Raw genomic sequence first — 26,502 nt, 5'->3', positions numbered from 1 at the left:
TCCAGGTTAGTCTTGAACCCAGAGATCTGCCTGCCTCTGCCTCCTGTGTGCTGGGATTAAAGCCCTGTGCCGTCATGCCCAGCTCTTCTCACGTTTAGAGAGAAGATATCTCACTGAACCTGGAGATTGTGACTTTGCCAGACTGGCTATAAGTATTCTCCCATCTCTGCTTTCCTAGAACTGAAATTACAGGTAAGCTGTGCTTTGCTGAGTTGTTTTTATGTGGGTGCTGGGGCTTGAACTCAGGCCCTCATGATGGAACACTTACTTTACTGACTGAGCCCTTTTCCCGGACTTCTACAATGTTTTCATTTCTGTGTATTGTCCCAAACAGACAAATCTACAGAGACAAAAACTTGCTTAGCAGAGTCCAAGTGCCAGAGGAAGGAAAAGGATAGAGTCTGGATGTCCATTGGCATGAGCTTTTCTTTTTTTCCTTTTTTTGGAAATTATAAGATTACATCATTTCTCCATTACTATTCCTCCCTCTAAATCTTACCATAAACCTCCCTTTGCTCTCTTTCGAATTCATCTCTTTTAAAATTAATTATTGGAGCTGACGTGGTGGTGCAAGCTTTGATCCTAGCATTCCAGAAACAGAGGCAGGGGGATCTCTGTGAGTTTGAGGCCAGCCTGGTCTACAGAGTGAGTTTTAGGATAGCCAGGGTGGTTACACAGAGAAATCCTGTCTCAGAAAACCAAAAATAAAATAAACAAAATAAAATAAATTGTTGTGGCGTACACCCATGCATATATATGTATGTATGTATAATTTCTGACTATAATTTGCTGAGTCTCTATAATGCATGTTTTGAGGGCTGGCCAATTAGTATTGGATAATAAATCGGGGTGCTCTTCCCTGGGGAAGACTCTTTCTCCCGCTCTCAGCACTCCTTAGTTGCCTGTAGTCTTTTGTGTACTGTTGAGGCCTCCTGGGCTTTCTCCTTCTGGTTTTTTTTTTTTTTGGTGTGTGTGTGTGTTGTTGTTTTTTTGTTTGAGACAGGGTAGCCCTGTGTAGCCCTGGTTGTCCTGGAGCTTGCTCTGTAGACCAGGCTGGCATCAAACGCAGAGATCTGCCTGCTTCTGCCTGCTGAGTGCTGGGATTAAAGACGTGTGTCACCAGCTCCTGCCTAAGTTTTTTAAATAATTTATTTATTTTTATTTTATGTGCATTGATGTTTTGTCTGCATGTATGTCTGTGTGAGGGTGCTAGATCACCTTGAAGTGGAGTTACAGACAGCTGTGAGCAGCATGTGGTTGCTGGGACTTGCACCCAGGTCCTCTGGAAGAGCAGCCAGTGCTCTTAACTGCGAGTCATCTCTCCAGCTAAAGATGGGCTTTTTTTTTTAAAGAGTGTTGAGAATACACTGAAAACCACTGGCTCAACATTTTTATTATCTATTTGATTTTCCGTGTATATGTGTGCCTGCCGGTACTTGTGTGTCACGGCGTACACACGGAGGCCAGAGGACAACTTGTAAGAGTTGGCTCTCCTTTGACCTTGTGAGTCCCAGGGGTCAAACTCAGGTTGTAAGATTTGGTAGCAAGTATTGTTATCCTCTGAGCCACTGAATTGTATATGTATTTAGAGAGGTGAATTCACAACATATTACTTATATATCAATAAAAGGATAAGCTCAGCAGTTAAGGGCACTGTCTGCTCTTCCAGAGGACCTGAGTTCAATTCCCAGCACCCACATGGCAGTTTATAACTGTTTGTAATCTAGAAAGAAAAAGAATCTTTCTTTTCTTTGCTGGGTTGGACTTTGGGCCTCATAGACTAGGCGAGAACTCTACCACTAGGGTATATTCCTAGCCTTGTTCTGTCTCTTTAGGATGCCTATCTCTACCGCCCCTCTGCTAGGTCACTGTTCTTGCTTGGCCTAATCCTGGGTTGCCTAAACTCTTCACCCAGTGTATGTAAAGATTGTTCTGAGCATGGTTAATACTAATAGAACAATTTTCTCTTTCTGGTGCCTGCTTACTTATAAGAGAACAGATACAGGTCATCCACGGGGAGGGAAGAGCTCTGGGGAAAGTGTGATAGAGGCTGGAATCCCACCCTGCAAATACATAGGCTCTGACCTCTGTGGTCCTAGACAAGAATCAGGAGGGTGATGGTTGGTACAGAGAGGCATGCTAATGGGTCTTCTTGGGTTTCTATGTAGGCATGCGTGGGTGCGAGGCAGTCTCCCTGTCACCGAGTAACAGTCTAAAGCCAATACACTGTTTTAAAATGAGAAACAGAGTCTGTTCTTTTCTGACTGGAAGTCAACCCGAATGGGATGAGGGATTTGATGATGGAGCCCAATTTTGTGTCAATTTGATAGAGATGCCTAACTCAGCACCCTGGAGGCTGCAGCAGGATGATGGAGAATTTGAAGCCAGCCTGGCCTTCAGTGTGAGCTCTTGTATCAAAAATAGATTAACAAATAAGAAAATAAATGCCATTTCAAATATGCAAGTTATATGGAACTCAGGGCCTGGTATGTTGACAAGTGCCCTGTCACCGACCTACATCATCCAGTCACTCCAAATCTTTAATGGAGTCCTGGGTCAGTGAGGCGTGGCTTAGCTGCTCAGCACTTGCTTATCAGGAGCAAAGTGGTTCCCAACCAGTGGGTCTCATTCCCCTGGGGTCAAATGACCCTTCCACGGGGGTCCCTTAAGGCCCATCAGAAAACACAGATATTTACATTACAATTCATAACAGTAGCAAGATTGCACTTAGGAAGTAACAACAAAATCAGCTATGTGATTGGTGTCACCATGACATGAGGAAGTATATTAAAGGGTCGCAGTGTCAGGAAGGTTGAGAGCACTGCCCTAGATCTATCTAGTCTCCGGTACCTCTACCACCACAGAAAGGAAGATCACCCACTAGTCACACCTCTATACTTCTTGTTTTTGTTGAAGACAGGGTCTCCAATAGCCCCGGCTGGCCTCAAACTGATTATCTCAGCCCGACTAGCTCAGGCTGGCCTTGAACTCTTGAGTCTCCTGCCTCTACCTCTCAGCCAATAGGATTACAGGCATGTGCTGCCATTTCTGGTCTTCTTGTTTTTTCACCTTTTTTCGCAACCTCAGCCTACCTGAAGCAGGTTCCTATTGGTTCACCAAACCTTCATCACCTTCATCTTTCCTGGCCTTCTTAGTAGAAACAGCGCCATCCACCGCTTACAGGGTTGGCTATAGGCCGGCTGTACCTCCATCTGCTCTGTCTGTCAAACGTGATCTCCTGCTGTGGAAGGGAGGTGATGGCTGGGTGAGTTGTAAAAGTCAACTCTTACACAGACTGAAGGCACACCATTTCCTGGCTCTTGACTGCTGGTATTTGCCTATGCTGGTCCCCAGGCGGTTCAAGCCTGGCATTCTCCCATCTTCCTCTCCATCCAGTGGAATCAGGGTAGAGATGCACCCAACCAATCAGATGTCCAGCGAGGAAGCAGGATGGCTGGGGGATGTACCGAGTGGAAAGCCATAGCTGTCTACTAAGGGCCTAGCACCAGGCATATTTTGCCTTCCCGTACAGTCTGTGGGTGTTTGTTTTGCTTTGTTTATTGTTTCTGACTCAGCATCTTACATTGACAAGGTTTTCTTTGAACCCCCAGGATGATCTTAAACTCCGAGTCGTCCTGTTTCCAACATCAAGTGCTGACATTACTGGCGTGTGCCAGGGAGCACAGCCTACTTCTGTTCGTTGTCACCTTTTTGCTGTTGTTCCTTTATTCATATACAGTTAGGGTCGACCCTAGAAAACCTTCAGAACAGGTAAGATGCAGGGCTGGGGGTGAGGGAGGGATAAAGCAGGAGTCAGGAATTGTATTCTGGTGGCATTCTTTGCACCCCACTGCTTTGAGCTTGGTCACTAGAGGCCAGGAAATTGTGTGCCCTGTGCCTTGTCTGCCAGAGGCCAGATTGAGAAGCAATAGCACCGCAAAGGATCATGTTTTAGGGGGGTGGGCAGGAATTGCTTGTCTTTAGGACAGCTTTGGGGAATACCTCTAAGAGAAGGCATTTTGTTTTGTTTTGCTTTTTGAAATGGGGCTTCTTTATGTAGCCCTGGTTGTCTTGGAACTCATTCTGTAGACTGGCCTGGAACTCACAGACATCCACCTGCTTCTGCTTCCTGAGTGCTGGGATTAAAGGTGAGTGCCACTACTGGTCATCTTAAAGCATCTTCTACACTGATATGAACATTTGTTTGCCTGTCAGAGAGGGAAAGGCAAAGGGACCAGCACAAGTAGTCACATGAGGAAATGTGGCCTATCTTGGCACCAGGCCGCTTGGGTAAGGGATGATGTAGAGACATCCACACACAGGATTTTGCAAAGTAATATTTGAAAGGAAGAAAACTTGACAGTGGCAGCTGGAGTCCTTGGAGTTAGAGCTATAGATATGGGACAGTTTGGTGAGAGACACCTTGCATTTGGGACAGGAAGACAATTCTTCAACAGAGCTGTCTGGCTTCTGATGTGGCCAGGCAGGCTGGCCTCAATCTTTTCTTTTCTTTTTGTTTTTTAGACAGGGTTTCTCTGTGTAGCCCTGGCTATCCTGGAACTAGTTCTGTTGACCAGGTTCGCCTTGAACTCACAGAGATCCATCCACCTGCCTCTGCTTCCCGAGTGCTGGGATTAAAGGTGTGCGCCACCACCACCCAGCTTCTGGCCTTGATCTTAAGTGTAATTTAGCTTTGGAGAGAGAGCCCTTGTGTGGAAACACACAGAAAACAACTCAGGGATTGACCAGAAGGGATGGCCACAGTGCCCACTACCTACATTTGGGATGACTTATGAGAGGCCTCATGTCTCTGCCATGCCTTGACTGAGAACAAAGAGTATGAACTGGGCAGAGGTTGGAAGTTCGGCTGTGTGTATGTCAAGCTTCATGCCTGCAAGATGGAAATGACAAGAGCGTCCACCCCAGGGGATTAAATGAGACAGTGTCTTGGTTGAGAAATAGCTATGTTTGTGGAATACAACAGTCAGCACATACCAGAGGCAGGATCCTTTCTGGGGTTGTTGGGCTGTTTTTTTTTGGTTTTTTTTTGAGCTTTCAGGTAATAGCAGACTGTTTTTACTCTACAGGCAAAATCATGCCCTTATCCTTCCATGATAACCTAGCTCCTTCCAAGGTCCTTCGGGTTAGGCCCGTGATCTTTTATTATCCTCATTTCAGCCTCTTCTTGCACCTACAGCTTCCTTGCCCACGCTCCAGGTCGTGGTCATGCTCAGCCGTCATCAGTTCCCCAATCTGGTGTTTCTCTGGGTTCCTCTGTTGGAGTCTCTGTTGTGCCTTCCCTCCCTGACTTCAGTATTTGCCCTGGAAGTTCTTTCTAGATCTCCCGCTGCTCCTCTTTCTTCACAAGGCTCTGACCATCCTCAACAAGGATTTGCTGAATCAATGAATCAAAAGGGCTGCCTGACCGAGAGTCCCAGCAGGTACCTCGCATCTGGGTAGGACATGATAAAATAACCATGGACTACAGTACAGATGAGGAAATGGAAGCTAAGGTGATCTATCTAACATACAAATCCCTGCACATCTGTGTGTCCGACATGCCTGGCTTCTCACGCATCTGTTGGGTGTGCAGACTAGAACAAAGATGGTGGCCCACCAAACTGGTGAGAGTAGTGGTTCTGAAACCTTGCACAACGGGCTTGACCTCCTAGCCCCTAATTCTTCATAGGCTAGTAAAGAGTTAAAGAACAGGTGTGTGCCGAGTGCTCAGTGGTGTCTAATGCATAACACACACTGAGCAAACACATCTAGTCTCATCTGTTTCTAGGTGAGACACACAGGCCCAGAATAAGTTCTTGAGTTGTGATCAGCTGGAGAAGAGCTAGGTGTACACCCCAGAACTTATAGGAAAGCGGTCTTGTTTCATTTGAGAATTCAGTATCCTTGGGAGAATCTAGACCCCCAGAAGACACTTAGGTCAGCTCCATTAAACACGCTGGTTGGGTCACTTGGTAGACATTTTTATTCTAAGAGGCAGAGAGGGCCCTTAGGTGTTATCCAGGGAAGTCTGATTTTTCCCTGAGATTCCATGTCAGGAACCTCATATTTTGCTTCCGCAGTCTAGTATGTTGCCTAGAATGCAGGAAATGGTTACCGAAGGAAGCAATAAATTACATTTCAGCATTCATCAAGGGCTGTCTGTAATTGTTAAGGATGAACTGCCAGCCTGTCATGGAATCATCCAAGTTGCTTGTGACTTGGAGGCCACACGTGGGGAAACTGAGGTGTGGTGGTGGGGCTGAAAAATAATTTCTCCAAGGCCGTCCAGTGGCAGTTCCAAGTATGTCAAAATGGCTACGCACTGCGAAGGGTTTTGATTGGAGTGATGAGCACTGGGGGTAACTGCCAGTTAGAAATGACAGGCTCAAATTACGAGGTGTGAAAAGGGAGCCATGCTTTTCTATGGAACTGCCTGATGGAGTTAGCAGGAGCGACTCCTCAGTAGAACAAAAGGCGGGTCCCCATGAGGGAGGCCCCTGAGTTATGCCCCAGCTTCTCGCTGGCCAGTTCTCGCACAGGGAAAACTGCCAGTCAGCTTTGCATCTGGAAACTTTAGTAGCTCGGTCTTCAACCGAAGGAACTTCTCAGGACACAGTACCCTCAGTGCTCTTGGTTCCACGCGGCGCTCTTTAAGGAAACTCGCTCTCTTGGCAGGGCTAGACTTCCAGCACTTACTGAAGGTATGCTAAAAAGCTTATTTTTGAGCCTCTTTTAATGGATTGTGGGTCTTGGACAGCAAACAGCTAGAAGCATCCTGAGCTGCTGCTTGCTGGACCTAACCACGAGGTGAAGGCTAGGGTGGCTGGAGTTTGGCTCACCCATTACAGATGCGCGACCGGTACAGATACCCGGAGAATACCAAAAGTGGCTGTTCTCCCTAGTGGAGTCTCGTTACCAGAGGGCCCCCCCCGCCCCCCCTAAACACTCTACTGGGGCAACAACTATGCACATTTACTAAGCCTCTGGAGGGATGGTGGTCACGTGGCCATAGAGGGCGGCGCCCTCAGCTTTAAAATGAACTCCAAATCACAGAAGGCTTTCTGGAAGAGGCGGAAATTCTTTGGCGGTCCAATATGGCTTTCTCACAACAACAAGGATGCGCTTAACGCTCTAGGGTCCAAGTAATGCCTGAGGTGAGCTTCTTGCTATGAAGCAAGCCCAGGAAGCAGCGGGGTCCGGGAAGGGAGAAGAGCCTCAGGGGACTGGAGTTGCGGGACCAGGCCTGACTTGGGTTCCCTGACCTGTCTTTCCACTGTCTTTGAGGAATGGACGCTCCACAGCCATACGAGACCGGTGCTGCGGGGGCCCTGGTGCTGAGTGCACGCTCGGAGGTTCCCGTCATCCTCACGTAGAGTTGCCCCTAGGCCGGGGGCTCCTGTCTTTCAGGCTTGGCCGGACCAGCTAGCCTGTCCGTCTTCCCCGTGCAGTCCCGCAGGGGTCCCGATGCCTGGGCCTCAAGGGTGAGGCGCGCTCGAGAGGGCCATCTGCCTGGGTGCGGAGAACTGCAGCGTCCGCTTTGCGAGGCGCTGCCCCTCCCGGGCCCTAGCCCCGCGCGACCGCACCTAGCCAAGGCCGCCAGCGCCCGCAGCCCGGGCCGCCGTGCCAGGCCCAGACCCAGCCTAGGCGCGGGAGGCGGTGCAGGGATTAGTGGACCCCTCCCCCCAGGGCTCCCCTCGCCCCGCCCGGGGCTGCGAAGACCCCTGGGCCCGAGGGTGACCAAGGAGCTTCGTCCCCGCGGTGTCTGTCTGGACTAGGGACTCGGCCTCACGGGGCGGGGGCTGCACAGCGGCAGGCCGAGGTGCGGGCGCGCTGTGGGGTTGCATCCCGGTCGGGGTGCAGGGCGTGGGCTCAGAGCTGGGGGGGCTCACAGCCTCCACCCTCGGCTTAGGCCACGGTCCTGCGGCCAGTGCCCGGGCGGGTAACCCGACCCTGCTCCCCGGAGCCGCTCACCCCGCACGGCCCGGCCCGGAGAGGGAGAGGAACGAGGGAAGGGGGAAGGGAAAGGGGGTGGGTGAGGGGCCGTGGGGAGCGCAGGGCCGAGTCCCGGGCCCGCCTGCGCTGCTCTAGGGCGGCTGCCCGAGGCTCCCGGGAGGAGCCAGCCCCCTGCCTCGCGGGCGTCGAGCCTGCGGCAGGAGGGAGCCCCAGGGCTGGACAGGCTTGGCTCGGGGAGGCAGACCCGAGCTGCTGCCTCCATTTTGTTTCCTGTTCAGCTTGGTCTGTCGTGGTGGTGGTGGTGGTGTGGGTTTGGGGTGCGGCTGGGCAAGGGGGTTCACCTGTGGCCACGTCGGCTCGGGGCCTGAGGCCTCGAAGACCCTAGCCCCAGCCCCCAGGTGAGCCCTACGGCAAGAGGGGGGTAGCCTTGGCCTCGGCTCGAAACCAGCGGGCTGAGGGCAGGTGCCCAGTGGAAGGGGAGCCCGGGCTGTAACCTAAGATGGAGGCTGGGGCTGACGCGGGCCTGAGCAGGGCCGGCAGGACAGGCCTCAGCCAGGCCAGGTGTCTCCGGGGTTGGGGTGCAGCAGGACGGGGAGAAGGGTGCGGGAGCCGTGTGCGACCAGGGGCCGAGGCCGAGCCCCGAGGTAGGTGAAGGGCTCGCGATGCCACCCACGACGCCCGCAGGCCCCGCCACTCCCCGGAGGCGCGCGAGGCCCCCAGGGAGCCTGCCTCCGGCCCCGCCCGGGCAGCCGGGGCCAGCCCGTAGGCCCCGGCCTCGAGCGGGCGCACAGGGGGAGGGGAGGGGGCGATAGCCGCCGCGCCGCTGATTGGGCCGCTCGCTCGCGAGCCCGACTTCACCCGCCCTGAACCCCGAAGAGTGAGGCGTGGGAGCGCGCGCGCGGGCGCGCGTGTGGGAGCGCGGGAGCGCGCGCGTGTGGTGGGGGGGGTAGGAAGGGGGTTGGGCGCGCGCCCGGGGCTCCCGTCGCACACGCGGGCCAGTGCGAGGCGCTCTCCGTAGCACGCGCCGGCGCGGGGGCGCGCGCGGTGGGGGTGTGAGGAGGAGGAGGTGGCGGCGGTGGCGGCGGAGGAGGAATAGGCCGGGGCAGGTCGCCTTCGCTGCCTTCTTGCCCGAAGAGAGACGCAGGGAGGGGGGAGGGGGGTGCGGCGAGCGGCTCCTCTCTCTGCCCTCCGCTCCGCTGGCGCCCCAGTGTAATGAGGGTCACCCCCTCCCCCCAGCTGGCCCGGGAGGGGGCGCGGGGCACGGTAACTAGTGCGCAGGGGTGGGTGACGGGCGGGAGGGGGAGGGAGGAAACAGCCGGGGCCGGTAAGATGGTGGTGGCCGTGGGCTGAGGGACTCGGTCGGAGGGCCGGTGGCCGAGCCAGGGCTGGTGGCTGGCGGCGCTGCAGCCGCGGCCCCCTCCCCCGCCTCCATCACTACCAGCCGGCCTCAAGGCCTAGCCGGCCGGGGCTGCGGCGAACTTCCTCCCAACGCGGCCCGTGCATCGCCGGCCGTCCCCAGCCGCGCGCTCCTCGGCCTCTGCGTCCCCTCAGGTAGCTGGCTGGACGGGGGGGGAGGGGGCGCGGGGACGGCCGCCCTCCCGCAGCAAACTTTGCTTGCTGCTGAGTGTTGATGAGTGCCAACAGCGCCGGCCGGGAAGCGCTGCCGCGGCGGTGGGAAGGAGCGCGGCCCGGGCAGGCGGCGTTGGCGTCGGCAGCAGCCATGTTTGTCAAGCTTGTAGCAGCTGCTGCTACCCGGCCTCGGCTTTGCCGGCCGCCTCGGCTTCTCTCCCGGCCGTGTCTCGGTCTCGAGGCCCTTGCAGCTGTGAACGCAGGATGTTTGCAGTCAGGAAGGCGAGCTCCGGGGCACACCCGCCTCGGCCAACTTGCTTGAGGCCTGCGCACGGTAGCTGCAAAGGCTCTGGCGCCGACTGGGCGCGGGGTGCAGCGCTATTGTGACCGCTGCGCCCAGCTTGTTGAGGAGGAGGGGGTACCTTTTTGTGCAGCGTCCAGAAGCTGCCCCCGAGACCCGCAGCCCCTTCTCTTTGAAGAGATTTGGCTGCCGGACCTTGGGCGTGGGGAGGATGAGGTTCTCGTTTGAGATCTGGGAATTTTGACTGCCAAAGGGTTTTAATTTTAGTTCAGCCCCAGTGTCCAGCAGCCTGCAGTGCAGGGAAGAGGAACGGGCTGTTTCCATGTGGCAGGATTTGCCCAGCTCCGGGAAGATGTAGTTCGCGGAGACTCACTGAGGCCATTTTCCTGTCGTCAGCCTGGAGAACTTTTTCCGTCCTTGGAAGTGCAGCAGAAAGGCCACAAGGCCTTCAGAAGTGGCTGCCATTTTGAAGAGAAGAATCAGATGGTCTGTTAACTCAGATTAATTGCTGTGTCTTTTGGATTCCAGGTTGATGCGGGCACAGTATGGATCAGACTTGCGAACTCTCTAGAAGGAATTGTCTGCTGTCCTTTTCTAATCCAGTGAATTTAGATGCCACAGAAGACAAGGACAGCCCATTCGGTAATGGTCAATCCAATTTTTCTGAGCCACTTAAAGGGTGTACTATGCAGTTACCGACTGCCAGTGGAACATCCCAAAATGCTTATGGACAAGATTCTCCATCTTGTTACATTCCACTGCGGAGACTACAGGATTTGGCCTCCATGATCAATGTAGAGTATTTAAGTGGGTCTGCTGATGGATCAGAGTCCTTTCAAGACCCTGCAAAAAGCGATTCAAGAGCTCAGTCGCCAGTTGTTCGCACTTCCTTGAGTCCTGGTGGTCCAACAGCACTTGCTATGAAAGAGGATCCCTCTTGTAATAACTCCCCCGAACTCCAGTTGAGAGTAACAGAGACGACCAAGAATGGCTTTCTGCACTTTGAGAATTTTACTTGTGTGGACGATGCAGATGTAGATTCTGAAATGGACCCAGAACAGCCAGTCACAGAGGATGAGAGTATAGAGGAGCTCTTTGAGGAGACTCAGACCAATGCCACCTGCAATAATGAGCCCAAATCAGAAACTGGTGTAGAAATGGCCGTGAGACGTGAACAAGACAGCTCACCAGAGAGTAGACATGGTGCAGCCAAACGGCCATTCTTGCCTTTAGCTCCTGAAACTGAAAAACAGAAAAATAAACAAAGAAGTGAAGTGGACGGAAGCAATGAAAAAACAGCCCTCCTTCCAGCCCCCATTTCACTAGGAGATACAAACATTACCATAGAAGAGCAATTTAACTCAATAAATTTATCTTTTCAGGATGATCCAGACTCCAGTACCAGTACATTAGGAAACATGCTAGAATTACCCGGAACCTCATCATCATCCACTTCACAGGAATTGCCATTTGTAAGCAGCTTTTGGTACAACTTAAATATATACTTCGGTGTATATATACAGGCCACTTAAAGGGAAACTTAAACTAATTTGTTTTTCTTGCCAGTTCATAGCTGGAAGCTAATGATGAGCTTCTTGGGGAATTTTTCCTTGATTTTTAAACCTTATCTCTATTGTGTGAGTTTGGTTCTTTATAGTTTATCCCAGATTGCTCCATTGAGGATTGGCTATGTGTTAAGTCTATGAAGGCATTAGACTGAGGTCAGGTTTACATTTTCAAAATGCAGGTAGATATACATTTGATTATCTTTAAGAAACAAAGCAACAACAACAACAAAACCAAAAACGTTTGGTCTGCTGATGCCATTATCAGCTCAGGGGAACCAATGTGTGACGTGAAGTCCTGTTACTGCATAAAGCGTGACTTGTTTTTTAGGGGGCCAGACTTGCTCCAAGTTGAAGTGCATTTTGGGCACAGATTTAGCTTGGCTCTAAGATGAGAAACTTTCTTGGCCAGCACTCAAAATTTAAGTTAATTTTTTCTGAACTACTTGTAACATTGCAGCAGTCTATGCCTTTGATAACCACTACCACTGACTTGGACTTGATAATCTTTTCTATTAAAATTTGAAGTGTATGTGTAGATAGGTCTTGTGTACAAGTGTGCACATGTGTGTAGAAATGGAGAGGAACGCACGAGTCCCATAGTGTTATATCCTATTGCAGGAGGGGGCGGTAAGAGATAAAGTTCTTGTTTTTCAGAACCTAGCATTTCTTTACTAGTTAATGACAGTTGAGCTCTCTTAGCCCCAGTCTCATCACTTCTGAAATTAAAAGTACTTGCTGTGTGAAAGATCTCTTAGCTTTACACGTTTGATTCTTGTTTCTGCTCTAACCCTGTCTTGTCATGGCCACTGATAATGTCACCAAAGAGGATTATATTTTTGTTGGGAGTCAACAGATGCCTGAAAATACAACAAAGATTTCATATGAATTTTTTTTATAGCATATAGATGATTGTTTTGAGGACATTAAAAGTTTATTTAACTCCATAGCTCTATCTATCTTGAAAGTTGCAGAGAGAGAATGTGGGTGTGTCACCTTTGTTTCTGCTGATTAATATCAGCTAAAATTGATACTTTTGTTTCTTAGCTTAAATTGCTGTGGTGGATATCTTGAATTTCTGTTGTCCTGGATGTTTATTAGAGTATATAGGTTATTTTGAAAACCTACTGGCAGCTGGGACAAAGCTTTTCTTGGGTTCATGTTGATATTTATTGTACATGTGTATAGTTTTGTCTTTGTTTTCATAAATGCATTAGATTTGAGTGTAGAGATAGATTGAGTAGAAACAAAGAAATGTAAACCTGTAGTTCTCTTCAAGTATCTGTGGTCTAGTATTGGTCCTGTTAAAACTGCACCAGAGCTGGTACAGTGGCTCACACCTATATTCTTAACACTCTTGAGGGTGAGCACTCGTGAGACATCGTGAGTTCTAAGTCAGCCTGCTCTACAATCTGAGACTTTGTCTTAAAAAAATGAACCTTTTGAGAATATTGTGTATCTAACAAGGTAGTTGACAGATTTGTATAGATACAGAAAATTTTATTTACTTCTTTTTCTTGGTACAAACCTGTATACATATTAGGTGACATCTTTTTAAAAAAAGATTAGATCTCAACACTTTGAACAGGCAATGATTTATTATTAATTGCTTGATACTGTTTCACTGAGTGGGTCTTCATAGCCTTGTTGTAAAATGAGATGTCATAAAAGAAAGTGAGCCAGATGTGGTGACTCACGCCTATTTCTTACCACTCAAGAAACTGAGGCAGGAATGGTTATCTTGCGTTTGAGACCAACCTGAGCTACAGGTCAGTATTTATGGTACTTGACCCTTTCAGTCAGGATTGAATACAGCCAGCTTTCCTTAGTGATTTACAAGTCTCTCTGAAGTAACTCTTTGCAGATTTGTTACATTTACTATTTGCAATGTGGTTTTGAGCCTATCCATTCACATGGACAGTTTAAGGGAGTTAGTTCTGGACTTCTACTCCATGGTCCTGGGATTAAACTCAGATCATCAGGCTTGGCAGCAAGCTCCTTTATCTGGAGTGTCATCTCACTAGCCCTTTGTATATATTTTTGAGACAGGGAATCATGTAATGTAGACTGTTCTTGAACTTTTAGTAGAGAATGACCTTGAACGTCTGATCCTCCTTCTTCTACCTCTCAAAAGATGGAGTTACAGATGCTTTACCACACTTGGTTTTTCTTTTTCCTTTTTATTTTCTGTGTAGTCCTGGCTGTCCTGAAACTAGCTCTGTGTACCAGGCTGACCTTGAACTCAGAGATCTGACTGCCTCTGCCTTCTGAGTTCTGGGATTAAAGGCACGCTCCACTGCTACCTGACCACACCTGGTTTTTCTTTCTGAGTAGCGTAGACTGGCCTCAAATTCCCCCTGTTACCATTACAGTCATGTGTCACAATGATTGCTCATCTGCTTACATCAATTTACTTAGCTACAATTTCACTGTGTGAAAACTGTCTCTAGGTGACTTTGGATCTTTAAGAAAATCTGATTGCAAACTGATCCTTTCACCTTATATCATAGTCACTTAAAATGCAATATTAAACTGGATGTCATGGCACATGTCAGGAATCACAGCACTTGGGAGGCTGAAGGCAGGATTTGATTTTGAAGCCAGTCTGGGTTACAGAATGAGATTTAAATGCTGGATGTTGCACACACTTTTGATCATTAAAGCTGGTGTATCTCTGGGTTCCAGGCTAGTCTGGTCTACATATAGAGTTCAAGGTTAGCCATGGATACACAATAAAATACTGTTTTGTGCGCTAGGTTGACAACTCAGCATTTAAGTGTGCCTACTCCTCTTCTAGAGGACCCAGGTTTGATTCCCAGCATCTGTATCTGGCAGCTCACAATGCCTATACCTCCAGATCCAGGGAGACCTCATCTTGTCTTCATGGTCACTCGCACACACTTCAAAATATCAATCTTGAGAGGCTGGAGAGATGGCTCAGCGTTTGAAGAGCATCTTTCAGAGTACTCAGGTTTAGTTCCTAGCACCCACGTAGTGCTCATAATCCTCCATAACTCTAGACCCAGGATATACATGCAGACAGAAATGCCTGTACATGAAATAAAATGAAAAAAAGAGTAAATATAAAAATCTTGGAATATAAACAAAACAAGACGGTGGAGTGACTCGTGCCTGTAGTCGCAACACTCTGAAGGATAAATAAAGCATGGTGAGCTCCAGGTCAATTGGGTTACATAGTACATTCAAGAGTAGCCTGGGTTCATAGCAAGGCACACACTCTCTCATACATATACCAAAAAAAACAAAACCACATGGTCAAGTTCCAAACAGATAACAACAGCTGGAGTTGTAACCCAATAGCTATGTGCATAGGGTTCTAGGTTCCACATGAAAACAGAACGAGGGGGTATTTATGATTTGAACTTACCCCTTTTATTACCCAGTGTGCATAAGGAGGTTAGAGGACAATTTGTGAAAGTCAGGTTTCTTTACTAAGTGCGTCCCGGACCTAGTTATTGTTGTATTTTTTTTTTTTTCTGGAACTTGCTCTGTAGACCAGTCTGGCTTTGAACTCATGGAGATCTGCCTGTCTGCCCTTCAGTGCTGGGATTAAAGGCATTTGCCTCCACCACCAGGCTCTCTGCACTTCTTAAGGCTTTATCGACTACTCCAGGCTATCTGGTCCACGAGTTTCCAGGTAGATCTCCTGGCTCTTCCTTCTGTCTATCTCTTGTTTTAGGAGTGCTGGGATTACAAGTACATACTACTGCATCTGGCGTTTTGTGGATTATGGGCATAGAGTTTGTGGTCAGGCTTGGCAGGCTAGTGATTTTACCTTCTGAACTATCTCCCAGGTCCCTTCATTATATTTTTTCTTTCTTTTTTCTTTTTTTGCTTTGCGGTGGTTGGAGACAGTTTCTTTATGTATCTTCCTTGGCTTTCCTGGAACTTACTTCGTAGACCAGGCTGGCCTGGCTTGAACTCAGAAATTCCCCTTCTTCTGTCTCGCGAGTGCTGTGATTAATGGCATGTGCTACCACCACCTGGCTCCTTCATTGTTGTTTTAACTTATATTTTTGCTGATATTAATGCATGCTTTTTTCAAAAATGATTTTTGTGTGTGGGTGTTTTGCCATGAATGTTTATATAGTAGTTGTGCATGGTGTCCTTGGAGGCTAGAAGTGGGTACCTGACCTTTTGGAATTTGGCTTACCAATGGATGCGAGTTGGCCATATGGATACTGGGAATTGAATCCAAGTTCTATGGGAGAACAATCAGTACTCTCAACCTCTGAGCCATCTGCCCAGTCCTATGTTTATTTATTTGCTTTATTTTTAGGTTCATTTATCTTTTTTTTTAAAAAAAAATATTTATTTATTTATTTATTTGTTATGTATACAATATTCTATCTGTGTGTATGCCTGCAGGCCGGAAGAGGGCACTAGACCTTATTACAGATGGTTGTGAGCCACCATGTGGTTGCTGGGAATTGAACTCATGACCTTTGGGAGAGCAGGCAATGCTCTTAACCTCTGAGCCATCTCTCCAGCCCTAGGTTTATTTATCTTATGTATATGATTGCTCTATTGACTTTATGCCAGAAGAGGGTATCAGATCCTACTATTGATGGTTGTGAACCACCATGTAGTTGCTGAGAATTGAGAATTTAGGACTTCTGGAAGAACAGCCTGTGCTCTTAACTGCTGAGCCATCTCTCTAGTGCCTGTTATTTGTATTTTGTCTTTGCTTAATATATTAATATATTTTTTTGTTTTCAAGTTAAATTATTCAGTGGTAGTTGCATTGTCGGTGATGATGATAACCATTTTACTAGTATAGTCCAGGTGACTTGTATTCCTGGACCCTCCTGCCTTGGCCTACCATGTGTTTAGACATTTATCTTCAGAGGTTTCTTTGTGGGGGTTGCTAATATGGGAATTGTATTTAGGTTTTCATACTTTGTAGGCTCTGCCACTAATATATGTATATATACATACATACTCATACACACATCCTTTTTTTACATCTTTTGAGACAGAATTCTTGCTAAGTTGCCTGACATGGCCTTGAATTTACTATCCTCTTATTTGAGCCTCCTGAGTATCAGGAATAGCCCTATGCTATAAGACTCAGTTTTTAAGAGATATTTATGTATACTCTAGATGATGTACATTTTTTAATGACTCAATAAGCATTATTTTATTTTGCCTTTTTACCTTTTGTTTGAGATCTAGGATCTCAAGCATGTAGCCCAGGCTGACCTCAAACTCATCGACTGAGTAGGTGAGGATGATCTTGAATCCCTAATGGTTTTTTTTCACCTCCCAGGTACTAAGACTGTAGGCATATGCTGCAGTGCCTGTCTGCTTAAATTTGGTAATCCCATCGTTTACAAATTGGAGAACCAATAAGTTGACGTATATGAATGTAATGTTTACATATTACATCAGGTTTTTGTGTCTGCTGCTGTTACATGAAATTATAAAGGCCTTTTTGCTCTTTTTGGTTTTGGTCTGTAAAAAGCACTTGCTCCAAACCTAATAACTTTAATTCCTGTGACCCACAGGGTGGAAGGAGAGGACTGACCCTTGTAAGTTGTTCTCTGATTCTACATACATATGCATACACATACGCATGCACGTGCGTGCACACACACACACACAAATGTGACTTCATCCATCCATCTACTGTTTATTTATTTATGTTTATATTTTGAGACAGGTCTCTGTGCCCTGACTGTCCCGGAACTCGCTCTACAGACCAGGCTGGTCTCAAACTCAAAGAGATCCATTTGTCTGTGTCTCCCAAGTGCTGGGAAGCATGCACTGTCATGCCTAACCATAAATATAATTTTTCCTTTTTAAAAAATAGTATCCCAGGGTATTTTTTGTTCGTTTGTTTTTTGTTTTTTCGAGACAGGGTTTCTCTGTACCTTTGGAGTTTGTCCTGGAACTCTCTCTGTAGATCAGACTGGTCTCGAATTCAACAGAGATCCACCTGCCTCTGCCTCCTGAGTGCTGGGATTAAAGGTGTGCGCCACTACGCCCGCAAGGGTATTCTTGAACTCCTTTTCTGTTGGAAGATGTCTGTGAACTTCATACATAGTTTTCCATCTACCTCTTCAGTGCTGGAATTAAGCATGTACTGCTATAACTGGTATATGCAGGTAATGGAGAATAGAACCTAGGGCTCTGTAGAGCCTGGGGAAGCATCTGATCATCTGGCAACAGCTAAGCTGCATCGCTTCAATACTTGTAAAAGAGTGCTGGAAGGCTGAATGTGGTGCCAGCCAGGGCTACACAGTGAGACCCTTTCTCAAAAAGTGGGAAGGGGCACTAGAAGGTTAGAATACATTTTGAAGGATGAACTGTTTTAATATATTAGATATTGTTAAAAGTAATGACTGGTTATGTGATATCCCTTATGTACCAGGAACAGTCTGAAAGAAGTTGCTCTAAGTTAAGGTGTACTCCCTGTCATCTCTACTTCTTTCTGTGCTGATTGGCTTTGCTGTCAGTGGACATTAATGTCATACTCATTGTTACTGACATTTTATACCCAAAGCACCTATTTATTTATTTATTTATTTGTCACATCTTTAAAATTTTATTGTAGCCAAGGAGTGGTGGTATATGCCATTAATCCCAGCACATTGGGAAGCACAGACTGGCGGATCAATGTAAGTTCCAGGCTAGTCAGGGTTACATAAGGAGATTACGTATAAAAAGCAATAAAAGACCATCCATACTTCTTTATAAAATGTATTAAAGATCTATGTTTTGTGGGACGTATGTAATGTTAGTGTTCAGGAGCTGGGACAGAAAGACTGGGATATGTAAAATCTTGTCTCAGAAAACCAAAACAAGGTCTGGGCAAATAATAGCTTAAGCTTGTTGTAGTCATAGTATTCAGGAGGCTTAGTTAGGTGGGGCTTTTGAGTTTAAATTATGGAATGGCCTCTATTGGAGTGAGAATCTGCTTCAAGGTTCCTCCCTGTTAAAAATTAGTATTTTCTTGTCAATTTTAGGACTCACAGCCTTGTTCATAGGAGGGGATCCCTCTATTCTCCTAAACTTTATATGTGTTATATAATTAGCACACCATATATAATATGGTGCGTTTTAAATAAGGCGTCCTACTGTGCCACAATCTGCAAAGAATTACAGAACCGTTAAAGGATAATAAGATTCTGAGTTTAAAGTGATTTTGGTTAAAAGAGCTGAGGGCTGTATAGCTCAAACCGACCATAAACAGAAGAGTTTTAGGATCACAGGTGTGTTCTGTCACAACTGGTTTGAAATGTCTGCAAACATCTTAATTGTAGAAGTGTTACTGTATAAACAAGTAAAATTAAGCTTCTAATATCAGGTCTTTGTTAGAGGTGATATTAGAGTCTTTGTGTTTTGTATAGGGTTTCACTTTGTAGCTTAGGCTTCCTCCAGTCTTGGCCTCTCACTAGGATTATAGGCAGGAGCAACTACACCCACCTGTAAGTGAAGTTTTTTTTTTTTTTGTATCTCTTGTAGACCAGGCTGGCCTCGAACTCACAGAGATCCGCCTGCCTCTGCCTCCCGAGTGCTGGGATTAAAGGCGTGCGCCACCACCACCCAGTTTATTTATTTATTTTTTAAAGTTGTTTTGAGACAGGGTTTCTCTGGGTAACAGTCCTAGCTGTTCTGGAACTCACATTGTAGACCAGGATGGCCTCAAACTCAGAGAAATACCAGCCTCTGCTTCCCAAGTGCTGCTATTAAAGGTGTGTGTCACTACTGCCTGGTTAAGAGAAGTCTTGATACTAGGTACTTAGTCAGCTTTATAATATGTATGACATTATTTCCTGAGGGTAACTGACAGAATTATGACAAAGATAACTTTAATAGTTCTTGATAGGCTTACATCTGCATTGATTTCCATAAAGAACTGTAACAATTTGGGCGCTGGAGAGATGGCTCAGTAGTTGAGCTATTAACTTTTTTGTTGTTATTTGGGGGGGGGAGGGTTTGAGACGGGGGTTTCTCTGTAGCTTTGGAGCCTGTCCTTGAACTAGCTCTCTTAGACCAGACTGGTCTTGAACTCACAGAGATCTGCCTGCCTCTGTCTCCCAAGTGCTGGGATTAAAGTCATGCACCACCACAACCTAGGGTTTTTTGGTTTTTTTTGTTTTGTTTTGTTTTTGAGTCAGGATTTTTTTATGTAGCACTGTAATCCCACTTACCTGGGATTAAAGGCATACACCACTATACCCATCAGAAAAAAATTTAACCTTTGTGTGTATATATGCCTGCAACAGTGTACATGTGGAAGGCAGGGAACAACTTGATGGAGCAGGTTCTCTCCTTGTACCCTATGGGTTCCAGGGATTGAACTCACACAGTCAGGTCTAACAGCAAGTCCCTTCACCCATGGAACCATCTTGATAACTCTCAAGCTTAATTTTCAAATAGACATGTAGTGAAGAATTTTAGAACTTTACCAGGAACTAACTGCAGTGCTATGCCTGCTTACTCAGCATCTCCAGTTCCTGTCTTCTTCCCACTGCTTAATAGCACAATGTTACGGGTAATGTACTTGAATCTTTTATCCCTTAATAGATTATATATGTTCTAGTCCTTTTGTTTTATTTTACTTTCCCTATGTTGTCAGACTGGCATAGAACTCACCTGTTTCAGCCTTCCAAGCAAATGTTGGAATCGCAGACATGTACTATTGGGCTGGTTAAATTTGTAATTTAGAAAAGTAAATCTATCTGGGTATGTAAACCCAGTGTTTACATGCGTGGGAGAGTGTTCTGTGTAAACAGGAGGGGGCACATACCACTAGCTCCAGCACATTGTGGGGTAGAAGCAGGAAGATCTCTTGTGAGTTCTAGGCCAACTAGGGCTATATAATGGAAATTTTGTCTCAATAGTAAATTTAAAAAAATAAATAAGTAGAGACTGGGTGGTGGTGGCACATGCCTTTAATCCCATCACTCAAAAGGCAGAGGCAGGCAGATCTCTATGAGTTTGAGGCCAGTCTGGTCTATAAGAGCTAGTTCCAGAACAGGCACCACAGCTACAGAGAAACCCTATCTTGAAAAAATGTAAAAAAATAAGTAGAGTCTGAAGACTAAGTTGTTTGGAGGAAGTCATATAATCAAGGTACCATCGTCTTAAAGCATTATCAGACTTTAAGTCATCCATATGTAACTTGCATATATATATATTTATTATCTTTGTTATTCAAAACAGGGTTTCTTTTTGTTTGACAGCTTTGTATGCCAGGCAGGCCTTGAATTCACAGAGATATTTGAAAAACCATTAAAAAAAGAAAAGGAAAAAATAAAGTTATAACATTTCAAATTATGCAGAGGTTATTCTTTTGCAAATAGTTAATATTACAGTCTCCCCCAGACAGTGTTTCTCTGTAACTGACCTGGAACTTACTTTGTACACCTATGTGCACTGGTGTTTTGCCATGGGTGTTGGATCCCCGGGAAATGGAATTACAGACAGTTGTGAACTGCCATGTGGGTGCTGGGAATTGAACTCTGGTCCTCTGGAAGAACAGTAAGTGTTCTTAACCTCTAAGCCATCTCTTGAGCCCCAGGATTATTATTTTTAACAATTGTATATCCAGTATTGAGTGTATATTTACCAGAAATGTTAAAATTGGTTTTTGTCATTACATTTCCTGGCAGTACAGTTAAAATCTAGAAAGATCCATTTTTATAAAGTATGTTATTTTGGAGGTGCTTATAATTTCATTTGCATTTATAGTCTCATGGTGATCTAAAGGTACTTCTTTTCTTGTTAGGACAGGATCTTGTTATGCAGACTAGGCTGGCCTTTAACTTGCCATGACTTCAGCTTTTTTGTAGTCCTTCATTTACATTGGTAACCTCTTAGTAACTGTTAACAGTTTTTTTTCCCCCAAGGGCTATTTTGTACCTGTTTCTCCTAGCAGTCCTCTCCTCCCAATTCAAATTAGACTTCAGATGCTTTGTGAGCGTGTAAAGGTTTCTATTTATCTGTGTTCCGTTTACATTTTATGCTGCTTTACTTCCTTCAGTAATTTGAAGTTGCTTTATGTCTCAAGGAGTATAGTATAAGATAAAAATTTTCATTTGGGGACCAGAGAGATGGCTCACTGAATAGTAGCCTGCTCTTCAGATGACTGGGGTTTAATTCCTAGTACCCACATGGTGGCTCACAATCATTTGTAACTCTAGTTCTAGGACATCTAATACCTCGTTTTTGAATTCCATGGGCACCAGGCATGCTTGTAGTACACAGACATGAATGCAAAATGCCCATATGAATAATACTTAAAACAATTTTTTTCTTACAAAATACTTTGTCTTTTTTCCTCAGGATATTCTTGTGTTCCTCAGTTTCACCTTATAACTTTGGGATCAGGCAATCCTTCTGTCTTGCCTTCCTAAGGAACTGAGACTAAGAAGTATATATCATTTGGCCTATATATCCACCTACACATTTGAGAAAACAACCTTGATAGCTCTTCTGTACTGTCTGTATCATATTTTGTCTGTGATGTGAGCGACTATATTCTGCATCTACATAAAGAGCTGTCAGGTGTGGTGGTGCATAACAGTAATTCCAGTTGTTGGTGTTTAGAGGCCAAACCAGAGCTCAATGCTATCCTCGTTTACGCTGTGAGTTGGAGGCAAGTCTGAGCTATATAACATCCTGTCTCAAAATAAAGAGGGGGGCAGCAAGATGGCTCACCAGGTAAATGCACTTGCCACCACGCCTGATCATCTGATCTTGGAACCCATATAGAGGTAGAAATTTCCACAAATTATCCTTTCTCTTCCCCATCTACTTGTGTTCACACACATGTGCTCTCACATACATACACAATAGAAACACAAAAGAATTGTTTCATCCTTTTTATTAACAGATTTTATTTATATTTCATATGTATAAATGTTTGCCTGTTATACATGTATGTGTACTATATGTGTGCAGTGCCCTGGAAGGCCAGAGAGGGCATTAGATTTCCCCTGGAACTGGAATTGCAGACCATGTGAGCTGTCATGTGGGTATTGGGAACTCAACTTTCAACTGCTGAGCCATCTCTTCAGCCTTCATATTGTTTGGATGTACTACAATTAATTGTTGATGAACATTGAGTTTGTTTTCAGTATTTTGCTAATGTACCTAAGTTCTGCAATAATTGAGTTCTGTATCTCATTGCATGACTAAAAATGTAGGTATCTAAGGATAATATAGTCTGGATATTATAACACAAACCTGAAATTGTAACCCTCAGGAAGCTGAAGCAGGTGGATTGAGAATTTGAGGCCAGCCTGGACTCCATAGTGAGATCCTGTCTCAGAAACTAAGCCATTAATATATGGCTGGATTACCTAGTTGAATTTAGCTCATGTTATATGTTGTGAGTTCCAGTCACCTTGGGTTATACATGGGAGACCCTATATCTAAAAACAAAAAAGCAAATAATCCAAAAAAAAAAAGAAGAAATTAGAACATTGGCTCAGCAGTTAAGAGTGTGCACTGCTCTCCAGAGTGCCCGTGTTTAGTTCTCAGCACTCATTTCAGATACCACACAGCTCCTGAAGATCTAGCCACCTTCTCAGGCATTTGCACTTACATGTACATTCTCATAATCATTCTCTCTCTCTCTCTCTCATACACACACACACACACACACTTAAAAATGATAACAAGCCGGGTGGTGGTGGTGCACGCCTTTAATCCTAGCACTTGAGAGGCAGAGGCAGGCGGATCTCTGTGAGTTCTAGACCAGCCTGGTCTACAAGAGCTAGTTCCAGGACAGGCTCCAAAACCACAGAGAAACCCTGTCTCGAAAAAAGCAAATAAATAAATAAATAAATAAATAAATAAATAAATAAATAAATAAAAATGATAACAGCCTTAATAAAGAACATAGAAAAATGGCTGAGTGAGTAAAAGACCTTGTAACTAAACCTGATTTGAGTTCAATCCTTGGATTCCACATGATGAAAGGATAGAACGGACCCCTACATGCATACTTACTGATTCATGCCTACATAAGAAGCACACAAAACATAAAAATAAAAACAAATCTAGCAATTATAATAACAACCCCCCCAAATGAGACACTGAGGGTTTGTGTGTGTGTATTCGTGTTTGTGTATATGCTTGTGATAGCAGTGATTAAACCCAGGGCTTTGAGCATATCAGGTAGTGTTATTACTGTGTACTCAAGCAGTTGAATTACCTTAAGGTTAGACCATGATAGTGTTTGGCCAGTAAATGGGTTTTTGACTTTGTAGTAGGTGCTTATGTTTTAAAAGTGCTATGTTGTTATGGTTAGTAGTTAGAGTCATGACTGGGTAAGATAGAGTCAGAAGGCTGCTTGGCGCTAAGGCTAGGCTGGCCCTGAACTGAAGTGAACGGTTTTCCTGCCTCAGCCTTCTAAGTCATTGAGATAACAAATGTGAGCCATCCCTTGTGGCTTATACTGGTCTTTTAAACAAAACCTGAAATTATTGGTGTGCGCGTGCATGGCATGGAAGCATAAATGGAGGTCACAGGACAATTTTTTGGAGTTGGTTCTCTCCTACCAAAGTTTCAGGTAGTGAACTTGGTTGTCAATTTTGCCTGACAGGTACTGTTAACAGCTGAGCTGTTTTTTGGCCCCTAATGTTGGTCTTTGTTATACTTTATAATTTCTGTTTGTTTGTTTTCAGTGCTGGAGTTATAGGCATGCACTTCTGATTCTTAAGGATACTGCAGTTATGTTGACACTGCTTTTAATGTCTTTCTGCTCTGAGCTAGTAGAAAAAGCACATGTGTTAATTTGTCCTTAGTCCTGGCGTTTGGTAGTTTGTGATATCTATAACAGCTTAATCATAATTGCTACCACCTTTACTGTTAAGAATGTTTTTAGCCAGGTGGTAGTGGTTTGAGGCCAGCCTGATCTACCGAGTGAGTTCCAAGATAGGCTCCAAAGCTACACAATGAAACTCTATCTTGAAAGCAACAAGGAAACAAAACAAATATTTTTAGCAGCTTTTGGTTCGTAGGTTTCTAATAAGTGCTTGCATAATTTTTTTATTTTTATTTATTCATTTTGCTATGTGAGATAAAGCAACACTGAAATTATATGGAGTCAGTTATCACATGCTGGTGAGACTTTTGTACTAATTCATAGATTATCTTTTTTTTGTGGTCCCTCCATCCCCAAGCCTCAGGACTCAAAAACAAGTACTGGTTAACTATGGGATGAATTTTTTTTCAATCTTGGCAGATCTCTGGTGCTTTAAGAAAAAGTAGCTAATTTACTAAGAGTTCTACCTCAGACACAGAGAGTCTTTAGTTTGATGTGCAGTTGGTGGTGGAGGAATAATTGGTCAGCATTTGCTATTTAATAAGCTTCCTCATGTGGTTAGGAGATGATAGGCAAGTACTCTACCACTGAGCTATACCCTCAAGCCCTGGGTATGTATCCATTAGTCTTTAGTATATCTATGAGTAGAATTACTGGGATATGTGGTTATCATGTTATCTTAAATATTTTAATTTCTTAGAAAGTTTTTTTGTTTAGATTTATTTTATGCACATGAATTTTGCCCACATGCATGCATCTTTACTCTGTGAATGCCAGGTGCTCCCTGAGGTCAGAAGAGGGTGTCAGATCCCCTGGAACTGGAATTAATGGATGTGGGTGCTGGGAACCAAACCTGGGTTCTCTGTATTCTGAATCATTTCTCCAGCCTGGATCTTTTGATCTCTTAACAGGGCTGTACTAAAGTCACCATCATACTTTTCTTCATCAGTACTTGTTATTTTGCTGGTGATTTTGATTTGCATTTCCTTCACAACTTAGCACTTTTATTTTTTGGCATTGTGTCTGATAATACAATGTAATCGATTTGTAATTGGTATATAAAGAGAAGGTAGAACCAATTCCATGTCTTCAGTTATGGTTAGATTTATCATAAGTAGTTAAAGTAACTAAGGTTTTACTCAGTGGATGATGAATACAGTCATTAATAGTTAGAGCTTCAGTTGTGCTATCCAACTTTGAATCCTGGCTCTGCCTTTTACTAAACAACTATTACTATTAGGCATATAGTAAATACGTGTAAAAATATATGTCTTATGAGAATCCAAGGAGGATCATTTTCCTTGACACATCAGAAATACTGAATATACATTACTTAGATTTATTACTTGAATAATATTTATCAATGATTGGCCAAGTATTCTTTCTTTTCTTTTTTTTTTGCTTCCTCCCCTACCTCCCAAGAGTTTCTTTCTGTAGCCCTGGCTGACCTGGAACTAAACTCACAGGATCTGCCTGCCTCTTGTCTCCTGAGTGTTGGGATTAAAAGCCTCTGCTACCATACAGGTTTTCATTCAGGCTTTGAAATTTCAATCAACAAAATTTTAACGTTACAGTCTTTCTTATTTGATTGGCAAAATGATTCTCGAGGGCTTTTAAAAAGGAAATGCTATATTTCTTTCCTAACTCCTGGGTGACTATAAAGATGGAAAAGTAAGTGTATTATTTTCACTTGAATTTTACTTACATACATGAGTATTTTGAAGCATCCTAGGTCATTCTATTTTACATACTTCGTGTGAAAGAAGTCTTAGTTTTTTTTTTTTTAATGTTTATGGGGGTTTTTCCACATGTTTGTCTGTGTACCAGTTTGTTTGGTGGTAGCATGGACCAGAAGAGAGCATTGAAGCCCCTGGAGCTAGAATTACAGATGATTGTAAGCTACCCTGTATGTTGGCAATGAAACCACCGTCCTGGAAGAAAGAGTATGCATGCTCCTAATTGAGATTCCGATCCAGCCCCGTGTGAAAGCAATCTTAAGGTTTAGAGATAATTTACGTATTGTACTGAGCCACATCCTTTGGTATCTTTTGAGTAGGGGCATTATTCCCCACTTGAATTATTTCATTGAGTCCTTTCTTTTTTTTTTATAATTTTTTTTTATTTATTATGTATACAACATTCTGCCTCGATGTATGCCCGCACGCCAGAGGAGGGCGCCAGATCTCAGTACAGATGGTTGTGAGCCACCATGTGGTTGCTGGGAATTGAACTCAGGACCTCTGGAAGAGCAGCCAGTGCTCTTAACCTCTGAGCCATCTCTCCAGCCCCCATTGAGTCCTTTCTTGACCACT

General features: G+C 45.0%; 1 protein-coding gene across 7 annotated transcripts in view; it reads left to right on the top strand.

Annotated features, from left to right (window-relative positions):
• The first annotated feature begins 8,086 nt into the window (after positions 1 to 8,086).
• The window catches only part of Nsd1 (nuclear receptor binding SET domain protein 1), a 102,269-nt gene continuing 83,853 nt past the window's right edge, over positions 8,087 to 26,502 (top strand). The window contains exons 1-3 of one of the 7 annotated variants that reach the window (XM_075969538.1): positions 8,133 to 8,351; positions 10,352 to 10,465; positions 11,206 to 11,295. In XM_075969538.1, the coding sequence (XP_075825653.1) occupies positions 10,436 to 10,465; positions 11,206 to 11,295 (120 nt within the window). In that variant the 5' untranslated portion in view covers positions 8,133 to 8,351; positions 10,352 to 10,435. Of the gene's footprint in view, positions 8,352 to 8,995; positions 9,217 to 9,237; positions 9,505 to 10,351; positions 11,296 to 26,502 lie in introns of those variants that run through there. The other 6 variants (XM_075969537.1, XM_075969536.1, XM_075969534.1 and 3 more) reach the window with 6 other exon arrangements.

This window comes from Microtus pennsylvanicus, chromosome 4 (genome assembly GCF_037038515.1).
Source record: "Microtus pennsylvanicus isolate mMicPen1 chromosome 4, mMicPen1.hap1, whole genome shotgun sequence".
Taxonomy (NCBI): Eukaryota; Metazoa; Chordata; class Mammalia; order Rodentia; family Cricetidae; genus Microtus; species Microtus pennsylvanicus.
Note: the sequence above shows the minus strand (reverse complement) of the source record. Positions and strands in the feature narration are given on the sequence as shown.